At 39.2% G+C, this 15681-nt stretch overlaps 1 protein-coding gene across 2 annotated transcripts in view; it reads right to left on the minus strand.

The window, feature by feature from the left end:
* LOC133630505 (AP-2 complex subunit alpha-2-like) overlaps positions 1 to 14274 on the minus strand; it is a 33663-nt gene extending 19389 nt beyond the window's left edge. Inside the window, exons 1-9 of one of the 2 annotated variants that reach the window (XM_062022118.1) lie at positions 14000 to 14274; positions 9367 to 9435; positions 7008 to 7150; positions 4358 to 4551; positions 4123 to 4252; positions 3943 to 4044; positions 3758 to 3866; positions 282 to 432; positions 39 to 207 (exon numbers count right to left, since the gene is read on the minus strand). In XM_062022118.1, coding sequence (XP_061878102.1) covers positions 39 to 207; positions 282 to 432; positions 3758 to 3866; positions 3943 to 4044; positions 4123 to 4252; positions 4358 to 4551; positions 7008 to 7150; positions 9367 to 9435; positions 14000 to 14066 — 1134 coding nt within the window. In that variant the 5' untranslated portion in view covers positions 14067 to 14274. The remainder of the gene's footprint in view (positions 1 to 38; positions 208 to 281; positions 433 to 3757; positions 3867 to 3942; positions 4045 to 4122; positions 4253 to 4357; positions 4552 to 7007; positions 7151 to 9366; positions 9436 to 13999) is intronic. The other variant, XM_062022122.1, reaches the window with a different exon arrangement.
* Between the last annotated feature and the right edge of the window lie 1407 nt (positions 14275 to 15681).

Genomic DNA, 15681 nt, shown 5'->3' on the forward strand with positions numbered 1-15681 from the left:
CACTAAGCCATGCACGTTAAAGCAGATGCGTCAGTCACCTTTAAAGCGTTAATCACAGTTTCCATGTGCGTCTTCACGGCCTCGTGGGAAAACTCAGAGCTGGCCAGCGTGCACATGCTCTCCAAGGCCAGATATCGCAAGTTGGTCTCCCTGTGCTGCAGGAACTGGCCCAGCTGGTTGCACGCTCGTACCAACAGGGTGGGCTCACTGGGGGACGCACAGGACACAAGTGTTTGCAGGGGGACCACCAAATAGGACTTGCCACTGGGAGCGCTACTCACCTGTCGTGGTGGATGATGAGTGAAATGGCTTCAAACAGGACAGCGTTCTTTGCGTTGGAGTGTTGGACCTTTTTGGACTTGGGGGGCTCCTGGGCTTTGTTCAATATGGTCTCCAGGCATTCTGTCAGACGACTTCGCAGCGCAGCGTCCTCTGTGTCGGACAAAAGCAACCTAGTTACTTACTGCCTTTGGACAGTCAAACGGTCCTGTGGTCTCAGTTGTATGACATCACATCTAAGTAGGGATGGGTACCATTCACATTTGAACCAATACGGTACCAACTCCCGGGATCTGGGAATCAATATCGGTACTCAACGGTACCAATTTTTGACACTTCTGTGCTTGTTAAGATAAAAAAATCTATTATTTTATTGCAACATTTAAAAAAGAGCTGAGAACTGAGAGATTATGAGAACTGCTGTCCAGTTGTTTATCGTGTTTCATTGTGACATTTCTGAGTCTCATTTGCAGGTACGACACTAAGTTACAGTTGCACGACAAAGACGTTAGATAGCAGTAGAGCACGCAGGGTTTACCCTTAATGTATTTGATTGGGGCGGTGCGTTACGACTACATATTAGCCACCACACCTACTAAAATAAAAGTAAAATAACGTATTGTAGCGTCCAGAAGAAAACAAAGTCTGACACTCTTTTAACTTTTATTGCCAATTTTACGCGAACAACGGGCCCAATTCCAACAACACCTGCCGCCATGCTTCACTCCTAGACACAAAACGCTTCATTCGGCGCCGACACGGTGTGTTCACATACCATGGGAAAATTACCATCATAACACACAAACATACACTTTACCACCAGCCGGTAGTTACAGTATATAGTTATTTGCACACTATTGACTACTGATACACTGAAAATTAGGCCAGAAAAAGACATACTTTAATCAGCAAAACAGTGCTCTCGAAACCGAAAGGTGTGATGACGTACGCTATACGCACGGGGTTGTCTGGAGTGGAGGCAGCGTGTGCGCGCTGTGGACGTACTTCAATATATCCGAGATAAACCCGCAGACAGCGATCTTCACAAATTCAGATGACACTGGCGGCTTTTAATGAGAGAACTGGCGGCTTTTAATGAGAGAAACGCAGCGTGAAGCAAGTGAGACGCCAGGCTCTCTGCAGCTCGAGTCACTTTTCGCATTGAGCGACAGAAGTAAAGGGTTTCCAAGTACAGTCTCCGAAAAAAACTAAAATAAATGCTAGATTTGTTGCAAATCGTTTTTATTACAGACAGAGTGACAAAGGATTGGAGAAATCGCAAAAAAAAAAAATTCTCAAGAAAGTACAATAAGCAGCAACAATTTCAAAATAGAACAAAAACGATATTATGTAAGAAAAATATATATATGTTACTACTATACTTAACATATTTGTTTTAAATGTGTATTCACATTTTTTGCCTTTTTTGAAGGATATATGCATCACAGCAAATCATGTGATGACGTCATATAAACCACGCTCATAATCCACACCCCCAACGCCACAGATATTTTGGCAATTTAGGGGAAACCCTGGTAGGGGTATCAAACTCGCTTTTATTGAGGGCCACATCGCAGTTTTGGCTGCCTTCAGAGGACCACATGTAACGGTGAATAATATATGAATATAAATGTATAAAGATTTTCCTCATGATATTGTTACATAATTGCCTATGCATTACATTTTTTTTTTACGGACACTAAAAATACCTTGCAGCTCAGTTGCTTGATTATTACTGTAAAATGTACACTGTTTTTACAACTATTAGTGTAAGTAGAGAAACAGTACCAATGTTTTTAACGGTAAAATTCTGGCAACTGAGCTGCCAGTTTTTTACCATAAAACATATGGTTGGTTGTACAGTGTACAGTGGAAAAACAGTACCGCGTTTTTTGTTTTTATTCTGGTGATTCAGCTGCCGTTTTTTTTTACCGTAAAATCAATTTTCATTTTTACAGTGTACAATTTGGTGGATAATTTGCTGTGAAATCATAATACAGACAATTAAGTATTTATTTTCATTAGAACAAAAAAATGGTTGCATTATTAGATAATATTAAAGTTTAAATTATATTACTTTAAACTGCTTTTTTTTGTTGATGTGAAACACTTTCGCTCAGTGTATAAAATGGGCATTAAGATTTTATTATTTATATATACAGACTGAAATCATTTAGTGCATAATATGTATTATTTTCATTATTTCAGTTTTACTTTTCTTATTGTATGCAAAAATCTGCACTGCAACCACTTAATTTCCCAGTTATCGGATGAATAAAAGTCTGTCCTATTCTATGTATATTTTTCTGTCAAAATGGAAAACATGACGAATACATTTTGTAACAAAATATGAAAGTATTTTATTGACGTGTATTTTTTCCAGGCTTTTGCGGGTCATACAAAATGACGTGGCAGGCCACATTTGGTGGGCTTTGAGTTTTACACTTGGGGAGTAGTGTAGAGTTTGTGGTGTGTTTTTTTCTTGCGCCCTAAAAAGTGTTAGTACTGTAAGTAAGTACCAGCTGTTTGATTGTAACATGTATCTTAGTTGTACCGTATTTTTCGGAGTATAAGTCGCTCCGGAGTATACGTCGCACCGGCCAAAAATGCATAATAAAGAAGGAAAAAAACATATATAAGTCGCACTGGAGTATAAGTCGCATTTTTTTTGGGAAATTTATTTGATAAAACCCAACACCAAGAATAGACATTTGAAAGGCAATTTAAAATAAATAAAGAATAGTGAACAACAGGGTGAATAAGTGTACGTTATATGACGCATAAATAACCAACTGAGAACGTGTGCCTGGTATGTTAACGTAACATATTATGGTAAGAGTCATTCAAATAACTATAACATATAGAACATGCTATACGTTTACCAAACAATCTGTCACTCCTAATCGCTAAATCCCACGAAATCTTATACGTCTAGTCTCTTACGTGAATGAGCTAAATAATATTATTTGATATTTTACGGTAATGTGTTAATAATTTCACACATAAGACGCTCCTGAGTATAAGTCGCACCCCCGGCCAAACTATGAAAAAAACTGCGACTTATAGTACGAAAAATACGGTAGTTTTCATTCACAAATTTGGAGTGTGGAAATCGGCATAAAAAAAATTGCTTGTGCATGTCAATGGCAATGCCAATGTATATTAGCATGAAGATAACACATTTTTGTAAAGGTGGAGCCTTAGTTTACTTACATTGGAGCGTTTTTGTGAGGAAAATTACTTTGTTGGTATTGAAAATTGCAACATTAACGAGAGGTAGTTTGGGCTGAGTCCGGCCTCAGTACCAAAGTGCTGCATCACGTGCAAGCCAGGTACCGAAACAAGGCACCGTTGGATTTTACGCGAAACGGTGCCCGGTAGGATCTGTGGGACCCAAAATAGTACCGGATTGTGTACCCATCCCTTCACTGTGCATGTTGAACTGTAGCATAAATGTTATATAGGAAGACTGAAATACCAGGTGGAGGGTAGCACTGCAGTAGTCGCAGTAGTTTAACAGAGAGCCATGGTGCTGCAACAAAGTAGTACGTGTAGTCTTGAAGGTCGATGGACGCTGACGTCACAATCTGCACAGGAAAAGATGAGATGTTAAAAACACATTTGGGGCCGATGAAAAGTGCTCAACCGCTTAGTGAACTCCACCCTGCTCAGTCGCGCCACCGCCAGCGCCACGGAGGTTTTGAAGTCATCCGGACTCTTGTGAGCCAGCGTGGTGATGAGGCTGGTTGCTGCCGTGACGACACCCTTAAAACAGACACACGTCCTTGTCACGTTGCGCAGAGAGGATGTTGATGATGATGAGGTGGGGGTTAAGAGTCGTACCAGGTGCTGGTCGTTGAGCAGATGGACCACTCGCGCCGTCCACTCGCCCATAGGCACCAGGTCAGGTGACGTCTTGTTTAGACGGAGAAGACAGAGCGCTGCGCTCTGCTTCACGCTGTCCATGGTGTCTCTGCGCCAGACCAAAACATTTGTTAGAACAGCATGTACAAAGTGTGTACAAGTATGATGCAGTTGTGTTTGTGCACTAAGCGCACACGAACACACACACACACACCCCGCCACTAGGATGCGGGGGATTTCGGAAGCAAAGGCCTCTGCCATTTCTCGACTGCCCACGTTGGCGATGCAGTGCAATGCGAGGTTCATGAAGGTCGGGTTGCGGCTGCCCAGGTCGTTCTTGATGGCGTTGTTGATGAGACTGATGAGGTCGCTGTTTGAGTTCACCAGCACTGAGATGAACAAGTAACCCTGAAGCAAACACAGAAAAACATTCCATGAAATAATAGTACTGTTTATTTTGGTCAATGAACTACAACCTATGGCTGTGCGATAAAACAATATCATTATCTACAGTATATAATCGATACCAATATAAAACGCGTTCAATAAAAAGTTTGATTTTTTTTTTCTTCTTCACCGGAAGAAAGTGGAAGTTGCGAAGCAAGGTTGGTTGGTTGAACAAAAGGCACTCGCTTTCTGGTAACCGAGCAACACAGGAAGTGATCACTGATCAGTGCGAGTGACACGCTAACAGCCGAACAGGTAACAGCAACAACTAACAAGTTTGGTTGCGCCATCTTGTTGCCTGCGGTTGATTGTGAAAGTAAAAAGGAGTGCTGCAGAGAACGAAAAGATTGTGGATGAAACAGGTAGTCACCTCGATAGTATGGCGTTTTTTTTGGTTTATTTTTAAATGGACCGCAGTCAGACCAATGTGGTCTGTAAATGATGCAAGGCGCTCGTCCCCACCAAGACCGGTAATACCACACCACCTTAGCTGCACTCACCCTTTAGAGCACAGTCGTAACTTCCTGGCACTAATCCTGCAAAAAATAGTTCTTCTCAGGTTTCTCTATGTTTACATTTTCACACTATATTCTTACACTTACATATTTTCTTACACTTCTTACATATTTTCTTACATATTTGTTATTTTTGCACATTGATTTTAAGAAGTTATTGTTAAATTGGGGCGGTATTGCTCAGTTGGTAGAGTGGCCGTGCCAGCAACTTGAGGGTTCCAAGTTCGATCCCCGCTTCCGCCATCCTAGTCGCTGCCGTTGTGTCCTTGGGCAAGACACTTTACCCACCTGCTCCCAGTGCCCACCCACACTGGTTTAAATGTAACTTAGATATTGGGTTTCACTATGTAAAAGCGCTTTGAGTCATATATATATATAAATATCATTCACACTTCAAATGTTTAAAGTGATTTTCCTTTTTTTTTTTTACAGATTTTTCTCCATGCTTGCGTTGACATTTCCTTTCCTTTCTACCTTGATAGCTGAGGGGATTATAATCAGAGGAAAGTTGCATTTTAAATACAAATGTTTATATTTAATATATCTTTCTCATAAAAATATCAATATTTATCACTATCAACAGATATAAAACACATGTATCGTGATACAGTTTTCAGCCGTATCGTCCAGCCCTACTTTACCACAACCTATTGTTTGCTGCTCCTTCTAGACAAGTTTTACTGCAGACAGCATCCACCCATGTCTTTTTTTTTTTATGTGTCGCAGCGGCACCTGAAGTGAATGGAACGGCGTGTCATAATTACGACAGTCAGCTGGAAAACCAAAAAATACCAATAGCCGTATCATTTGTCCAGAATCTTAACAATCCTCCTGAACCGACCAAATTAGGAACAGGTACCAAAAATATGGGTACAGTACACGGTATACACTTGTCACTTTCAAAAAACAAAACAAAATTGTGGCTAGTTGAGCAACAATAGTGTTCCCATGTTTAGTTTTTACTAATTTTTACTAATTGTTTTTTATCTAGTCTGCACTTTGTCTGTGTTATTATTATTATTGGCTTTTATCTAGTTTGAACTTTGTCTGTATTATTTCTATTATCATTATTATCAACTCATCTTTGCCTGATTCTATTTTTTATTTTTCTATTTTAATGATGTTGGATCTGTGTTGTTGTTGTTGGGGACAAGTGTTGTAAATGAGCTTTGGCTACAAACACTATGATGCATACATTGGATAACTGTTTCAGATGTTTATATTTCTGTATCTGTCCCTATTTCAAATAAACCTTTATATATATATATATATATATATATATATATATATATATATATATATATATATATATATATATATATATATATATATATATATATATATATATATATATAAACACACACATCCCTAGTCTTGACACAATGAAAACAAAAAAAACAATATTTGACTTCAAAAAAAGCAATAAAAAAATACACCACAATGTGGGGGGGACACATTTTAAAATACCGGGTGTGCACATAACAAGAGGATCTTACCTGGAGCTTGCTTGAATAGTTTTTAATAAAGTGTATAAGTTGTGTTGAAAAAGCAGTTATGATGCAATCTACTGTGCGGAGTTGAACCAACAGGCTGCATTCACAGATAGGCCCATTATAATGTAATTATGAGCAAGGGCGTAACAGGCAGTGTCAAGTCTATTTGTGGTGGCCACCACAAAAAAAATATGTATAGGAAACACTGAAAGTATACTTAAATCACATCTGTTGTGACATAGTGCTGTATAAAAATACAACTACATTAAACTGTAACACTAATGATGAACTTAAAAATCTCACTTGTGGCTCACCGCGACCCACAGGAGGTATCAACCCACTACGCTGTTTGAGAAACACTGATTTAATCAATGACGCACATGTAACATTTTCAGGCACATCGACTTACAATTTGTTTCTCGGTGTATTTGTTGGAACTGAGCAGGTTGACGGCCTCCATGTGTCCAAAGTCGATATCGTGACCCAGAAGAAAGATGAAGAGCAGCTTGCAGACGTACTTCTTCTTACTGTAGCCATCCAGAGCCTTGTCACCTGTGAACACGCACATCACAAGCTACATTCACACTGCAGGGTATGATGCTAAAGCTAATTAGTTTACACAGGGAATTGGTAAGTATTTGGGCTTTCCCTTTTAAAGGGCAAAGGCCTAACAGGTTATTTTGTTCTACTTACTGTCTGAATAAAGCGAGGAGACTACAATTAAAGTATAACAATTTATCCTACAAGTTGAGCTTTAAAGCACTAGCAATACCAGCACTGGAGAGAAAACCCACTTTTAGAAAGTCTGGCATGTTCTTTCAAGATGTTTCAACTGCTCAAATGCTTTTGACTAGCGATGTCCGATAATGGCTTTTTTGCCGATATCCGATATTCTTCAACTCTTAATTACCGATTCCGATATCAACCGGTACCGATATATACAGTCGTGGAATTAACACATTATTATGCCTAATTTTGTTGTGATGCCCCCCTGGATGCATTAAACAATGTAACAAGGTTTTCCAAAATAAATCAAGTTATGGAAAAAAATGCCAACATGGCACTGCCATATTTATTATTGAAGTCACAAAGTGCATTATTTTTTTTAACATGCCTCAAAACAGCAGCTTGGAATTTGGGACATGCTCTCCCTGAGACAGCATGAGGAGGTTGAGGTGGGCGGGGTTGGGGGGGGGGGGGTAGCGGGGGGGTGTATATTGTAGCGTCCTGGAAGAGTTAGTGCTGCAAGGGGTTCTGGGTATTTGTTCTGTTGTGTTTATGTTGTGTTACGGTGCGGATGTTCTCCCGAAATGTGTTTGTCATTCTTGTTTGGTGTGGGTTCACAGTGTGGCGCATATTTGTAACAGTGTTAAAGTTGTATATACGGTCACCCTCAGTGTGACCTGTATGGCTGTTGACCAAGTATGCCTTGCATTCACATGTATGCGTGGAAAGCCGTAGATATTATGTGATTGGGCCGGCACGCAAAGGCAGTGCCTTTAAGGCACGCTTCCAATATTGTTGTCTGGGTGGAAATCGGGAGAAATTCAGGAGAATGGTTGCCCCGGGAGATTTTCGGGAGGGGCACTGAAATTCATGGGCCTCCCGGGAAAATCGGGAGGGTTGGCAAGTATGACTGAGAGACGCAAATGCTCTGTACTTCTCCCTACGTCCGTGTACCACTCCGTAAAGCGGTGTTTTAAAAAGTCATACATTTTACTTTTTGAAACCGATACCGATAATTTTCGATATTACATTTTAAAGCATTTATCGGCCGATAATATCGGCAGTCCAATATTATCGGACATCTGTACTTGCGATAATTTTCGATATTACATTTTAAAGCACGCGATAATATCGGCAGTCCAATATTATCGGACATCTGTACTTGCGAACTTTGTATGTTTTTTGGTGTCATATATATATATATATATATATATATATATATATATATATATATATATATATATATATATATATATATATATATATATATATATATATATATATATATATATATATATATATAATAGCTTTAAGATAGAGGCAATGTATTTTTCCACTCTACTGGTATTTTAAACATGTGTTCCGAGGGGTGAGAGGGCGAGCAGTCGGAGCCAGGAGTGGTGGGGCATTGATGTGAGTTCTAAAAAATATTGCCTGTTTTCTGCTCATTCATCCACTATTTATTTCCGCGACAGTCGGTTTTTGCCAAATAATTATAATTATGACGTTTGTCGCTTTTCCTGACATTAGGGTCGGATGAATGCGACCAAATCGTCCGGACTGCGGTTAAATTGTATACATATCAGATTTATATCCACTTACGAAAGTGGTCAAGGTCGGATTTGACAAAAAAAATAATTGTTCACATTGACATGGAAAAAAATTCTATACAGGTTCCATATGGGCCTTTTAATTCGGAAATGACACAAAAGTTCCATTCGCGCCTGAACAAAATATAATTCCCAATAAGGAAGAATATGTGTGACTTGTTTATGACGGGGTGTTGTTGAAAAATAAATATAACTGTTGTTTGCCTGCAGTGTGCTGTGAGGGAGGACAGGAAATGAAAGGAAAAGATTGATGGGCACCACGGTCAGATGAGGCAACTTCATTCAGCAGCGGACTAATTTTAGACGGCGCAAGTGGCAGCGCAAACGTCAAGAAGACAGAGAAACATTCAGTGACTAACTGTGACAGTCTTGACCCAGCTCAAAAGGGAAGACTATATATAAAGTGAGCTCGGGTGGTCATCATAGGAGTACCTTTGAACTTGGAGCGAATGTTGGCCAGTTCCTTGTTGATCCTCTTAATTTCTGCCTCTTTACTTTTGCCTGCAAAACAAAAAGCATGTGTTTCAGTCAGCAGCATGTTATAATTGGAGCAGACGACTGACAAGAAAGGTATCTTAAAAGTCATCAAACCAGTAAAATACATGCATTTAAAGATTATATTCGCTCCAAACATTTTTTGGAGATGTTTAGCCCAAATAAAATAGATCAAAATGAATCAGGCAACCAAATTCGATGTTGTTGTTTTTTATTATTGTTCTTCATGGTAGGAAATGTGAATTAATTATGAAAATGGAAAAAGGGGTAGGATTAAATAAGCTCTGCTTATTCCTCTTCTTTTTCAGATATGTTGGATTGTGCAAATGTAGCCATGTGTCTTTATGTAACATGTTAAACTGTATGCATTGCTAAGTGGGCTCATTTTAGCCATCACCATGTTGTTTTGCCACAATTATGTTATCATTCTTGGATGAGAGAACAGTGCCGAAGAGGAAGACAGGTTGCCATAGTAACAGCCTGTCAATCGCCCATAAAACATCTTGCATAAACTCATCAAGAAAATGGTTAGCAACCTCATAAAAAGGAGAGGAACATTTCTGGCCCGACTGTAACGTGATTAACAAATACTGTAATCCACAACATCAATTTTATATTCCAGTGGACCTCGAAAGCTGAGGGTATGAATAAAATTTTCCAGAAAATATAAAATGATATATGCTTTATTGTGGTTGTGTTTTAGCATTGACACCACCTCACTCATTTTTAAATGTTAAAGGCCTACTGAAATTAATTTTTTTTATTTAAACGGGGATAGCAGATCCATTCTATGTGTCATACTTGATCATTTCGCGATATTGCCATATTTTTGCTGAAAGGATTTAGTATAGAACAACGATGATAAAGTTCGCAACTTTTGGTCTCTGATAAAAAAAAGCCATGCCCCTACCGGAAGTAGCGTGACGACACCGGAGGAAGGACGGCTCACATTTTCCTATTGTTTGCACCAGCAGCGAGAGAGATTCGGACCGAGAAAGCGACGATTACCCCATTAATTTGAGCGAGGATGAAAGATTCGTGGATGAGGAACGTGAAAGTGAAGGACTAGCGTGCAGTGCAGAACGTATCTTTTTTCGCTCTGACCGTAACTTAGGTACAAGGGCTCATTGGATTCCACACTCTCTCCTTTTTCTATTGTGGATCACAGATTTGTATTTTAAACCACCTCGGAAACTATATCCTCTTGAAAATGAGAGTCGAGAACGTGAAATGGACATTCACAGTGACTTTTATCTCCACGACAATACATCGGCGAAGCTATTTAGCTACTGAGCTAACGTGATAGCATCGGGCTTTACTGCATATAGAAACAAAACAAATAAGTCCCTGACTGGAAGGATAGCCAGAAGATCAACAATACTACCAAACTCTGGACATGTAACTACACGGTTAATGCTTTCCAGCTTGGCGAAGCTTAGCAATGCTGTTGCTAACGACGCCATTGAAGCTAACTTAGCTACAGAACCTCGACAGAGCTATGCTAAAAACATTAGCTCTGCACCTACGCCAGCTCTCATCTGCTCATCACGACCCGTGCTCATCTGCGTTCCAGCGATCGACGGTACGACGAAGGACTTCACCCGATCACCGATGCTGTTGGCGGCCCGGAGACGAAGGAAGTCAAGGTGAGGTCGTTCGGCTAGCGCGTCTGCTATCCTCAAAGTCCTCCTGGTTGTGTTGCTGCAGCCAGCCGCTAATACACCGATCCCATCTACAACTTTCTTCTTTGCAGTCTCCATTGTTCATTAAACAAATTGCAAAAGATTCACCAACACAGATGTCCAGAATACTGTGGAATTTTGAGATGAAAACAGAGCTTTTTGTATTGGATTCAATGGGCTCCGAATACTTCCGCTTCAACCGTTGACGTCACGCGCAAACGTCATCATATCGAAACGTTTTCAGCCGGAAGTTTGCCGGGAAATTTAAAATTGCACTTTATAAGTTAACCCGGCCGTATTGGCATGTGTTGCAATGTTAAGATTTTCCACTGACAATATTGGGGATCTAAAATGGCCCCACTCGTAAAAATGTGGAAAATAACTCCATTAATCCATTTTCAACCGCTTGTCCCTCTCGGGGTCGCGGTGAAAATAAGTCATACTTTTTTCTTTTATTTTTTTTACTTTAAACCTTCTAGATCAACTTCAGATCTATAATTCCATTATGTTTGTATATATATTTTTTTTGTTATGTTGTTTTTGTTTGTTTGTTTTATGCTATTTTTGTCAAAAACATATTTTTTTTATATGGCAAACACAAAATATGCAATATCCTCTCCCCAAAATACTTTTAAATTGGAATATTTGATGTAAAGTTATTGAAGTCTTGATTAGGTCAATAATTCATTATTATTTTTGAGCAATGACAATAAAAAAAAAAAATCCCACTAAAAATATTGGGGAACTAAAATGGCCCCACTCGTAAAAATGTGGAAAATAACTCCATTCATCCATTTTCTACCGCTTGTCCCTCTCTGTGTCGTGGTGAAAATAAGTCATACTTTTTTTTTTTTTTACTTTCAACCTTTTAGATCAACTTCAGATCTATAGTTCCATTATGTTTGCATTTATTTTATTATGTTGCTTTTGTTTGTTTGTTTTATGCAATTTTTGTCAAAAACAACTTGTTTTTGTTTTATATGACAAATACACAAAATATGCAATATCTTCCCCAAAAAACACTTTTAAAGTGGAATATTTGATGTAAAGTAATTAGAGTCTTGATTAGGTCAATAATTCATAACAACATACACAAGCTATGGAAATGATATCCGTAGAAAAAAATGCATTTAGTTTAGATAATAATGAGTCATATATTGGAATATGGCATCCGTTATTTAAATTTGTTTTAACTATTAAATGAACCTAAAATATAACTTATTTTATCTTTGTGGAGAATATTGGACACAATGTGTTGTCAAGCTTATGAGATGTGATGCAAGTGTAAGCCACTGTGACACTATTGTTCATTTTTTAAATGTTTTAATTTTTTTTAAATAAATGGCTGTAATGATAATGTCAATGAGGGATTTCTAACCACTGCTATGTTGGAATTCTTATTAATATTGATGCTGTTGTTGATATCATTCATTTTTGTTTGATTACTTTTGGATTGTTTTGTGTCATGTTTGTGTGTCCTCTCAATTGCTGTTGATTGCTATTCTGAATGTTGCTGGGCCGGGTTTGGTTTTGAAATTGGAATTGTATGATTGTATTATTGTGCATTATTTTGTTGGATTGATTAATAATTGAAAAAAATAACAATAACAAGCGGTAGAAAATCTATAGTTAAATCATGTTTGTATAATTTTTTTTGTTCTGTTGTTTTTGTTTGTTTGTTTTATGCTATTTTTGTCAAAAACACATTTTTTTTATATGGCAAACACAAAATATGCAATATCCTCTCCCCAAAATACTTTTAAATTGGAATATTTGATGTAAAGTTATTGAAGTCTTGATTAGGTCAATAATTCATTATTATTTTTGAGCAATGACAATTAAAAAAAAATTCCACTGAAAATATTGGGGAACTAAAATGGCCCCACTCGTAAAAATGTGGAAAATAACTCCATTCATCCATTTTCTACCGCTTGTCCCTCTCGGGGTCGCGGTGAAAATAAGTCATACTTAACCCTCCCTAGGGAAGCGTTTGGGGCACGTATGACTGGCAGGAAGGGGGAAGACCCAGGACACGTTGGGAAGACTATGTCTCCTGGCTGGCCTGGGAACGCCTCAGGATCCCCCGGGAGGAGCTGGACCAAGTGGCTGGGGAGAGGGAAGTCTGGGCTTCTGTGCTTAGGCTGCTGCCCCCACGACCCGACCTCGGGCGAGCGGAAGAAAATGGATGGATGGACTTTAAACCTTTTAGATCAACTTCAGATCTATAGCTACATTATGTTTGTATAATTTTTTTTTGTTATGTTGTTTTTGTGTGTTTGTTTTATACTATTTTTGTCAAAAACTTGTGTTTTTTTATAGGGCAAACACACAAAATATGCAATATCCTCTCCCAAAACTACTTTTAAAGTGGAATATCTGATGTAAAGTTATTGAAGTCTTGATCAGGTCAATAATTCATAACCGCATTGATTTTAATTCATTATTATTTTTTAGCAATGACATTTTTAAGGAAAAAACCGGCCTGCATTGCAGCTTTGTGTTATTAGATTCAACATTGCAACATTTTTCCTTACATTTTACCTGTTGCTCTTTTGAGCCATTTTTGTTTTGTTTTTAATAGTATTTTAGAATGTGCCGATGGAAGTTAAAAAATAGCTAAAATAGTCACTTTTGTGTCTAAGACGCGTCGTCGGGTCACGCCCTTTGTCGTGACGTCATCAACTTCAAGCTAGCTGCTAATTAGCTTGTGGTGGCTAATGCTAGCTGTCAAAGTCTGCTCTTTAAAGAAGGACTAAGTTGCAAGTCATGGCGACAGAAAGAGCGGGAAACAACCGCGTGAATTGACGATGTCTCAGGCCCCACGTCACGGACGTAAAGAGGCCATGAAGGTGTAACTTGTGTGTAAAATGACTAAACTTATATCTTACAGTTCCTGATGTCGGAGATGAACACGGCCAGGCCGCGCATTCCGTCCCCTTTAGACACCGCGGGCATGTTGTCGTCTTCCCGCTGAAGTCACGCTTTTTGTCTGCCTGTCCACAAACGCCTCGGCTGGGCACCAGACGCCTCTTTCAGCCTTGTTTGGCCGGCCAGCTAGCAAGGCTGAACGGGGTGTGAGTGCCCACTAGGACCGCGATAGGAACTACACGGGCCGCGTTCCGTGTAGGAGGGAAGGCTACACCCGACACTATGGCCGCGTTCCATTTCTCTTCCTTAAAAGCCGCCTTGACTCAGTTGAGTTGAGTTTATTTGGAACATGCAAGCATACAACAATTTCCAGTTTCTCTATTCAACATGTTCGAAAAGGAGTAGGAAGAAGTACAGCTTATTTATGTAAAGTGCTTTTTACAAATAAAATCTATTATTATTATTATTATTATTATTATTATTTGATCCTACCCCTTTTCCTTTACATAGCAGTTGCCAAAACTTTTGTTCAGTTCCTGTTCTCAATGTATTCACAATATACTCCATAGGTAATACAAATAAAAATAAATAAATAATAATTGGTGAAGTAAGTTCAATTTCATATGGTGAGATGAGTAAGATTATCTTGAAAATGAATGGATGTATGAGATCAATTCAGAATGTTTAAAATTGATTGATTGATTGAGAAGTTTATTGACGTCTTCAATCAATGTTTACTTATATAGCCCTAAATCACGAGTGTCTCAAAGGGCTGCACAAGCCACAATGACAAGTGGATCTAGCATAATATTGTGAGAGTCCAGTCCATAGTGGATCTAACATAATAGTGAGAGTCCAGTCCATAGTGGGGCCAGCAGGAGACCATCCCGAGCGGAGACAGGTCAGCAGCGCAGAGATGTCCCCAACCGATGCACAGATGAGTGGTCCACCCCGGGTCCCGACTTTGGACAGGCAGCGCTTCATCTGTGGCCACCGAACATGCTTCTACTGAGGTAGCATCTACAAGTTTGTCAAATTATCGGCCCATTTCCAAATGACCTTTTGTGTCAAAAATTCTGGAGAAATGTGTTTTAGCGCAACTGCAGCCTTTTTTTAGATGAAAATAGCACTTTAGATCCATTTCAGTCTGGATACAAAGCTTTGCACAGTACTGAATCTGCACTTTTAAAGGTTTTTAATGACTTGCTTTTAATGTCTGATTCTGGTAGCTCTGCCATTTTAGTGCTTTTAGATCTTACAGCTGCCTTAGACACAGTCGACCACACAATTCTTTTAGAGCGCCTGAGAGACTGTGTGGGTGTCAGGGGGACTGCATTAGAGTGGTTCAGATCCTACCTGTCAGAGAGGTCCTTCTCTGTCAGACACCTCTTCTTCTGCTGCGCTTTCCTTATACATTCTCCCTCTTGGAGGGATTTTTAAGAAACATGGAGTGTCTTATCACTTTTATGCAGATGACTGCCAAATTTATATGCCAATTTCAAAAGGCCACGGCCCCCTGACACCCCTTCTCAACTGTCTATGCGATGTCAAGGCTTGGTTAGCCCATAATTTTTTAATAATGAATGAGGGAAAAACGGAAATTTCAGTTTTTGGTCCGGCCCTCACTGACTTGGGACCATTGCAAAATTATGTGCGTCCCAAAGTCACCAGCCTTGGCGTCACTAAATTTGACAAACAAGTC

This window comes from Entelurus aequoreus, linkage group LG02, assembly GCF_033978785.1.
Source record: "Entelurus aequoreus isolate RoL-2023_Sb linkage group LG02, RoL_Eaeq_v1.1, whole genome shotgun sequence".
Lineage (NCBI taxonomy): Eukaryota > Metazoa > Chordata > Actinopteri > Syngnathiformes > Syngnathidae > Entelurus > Entelurus aequoreus.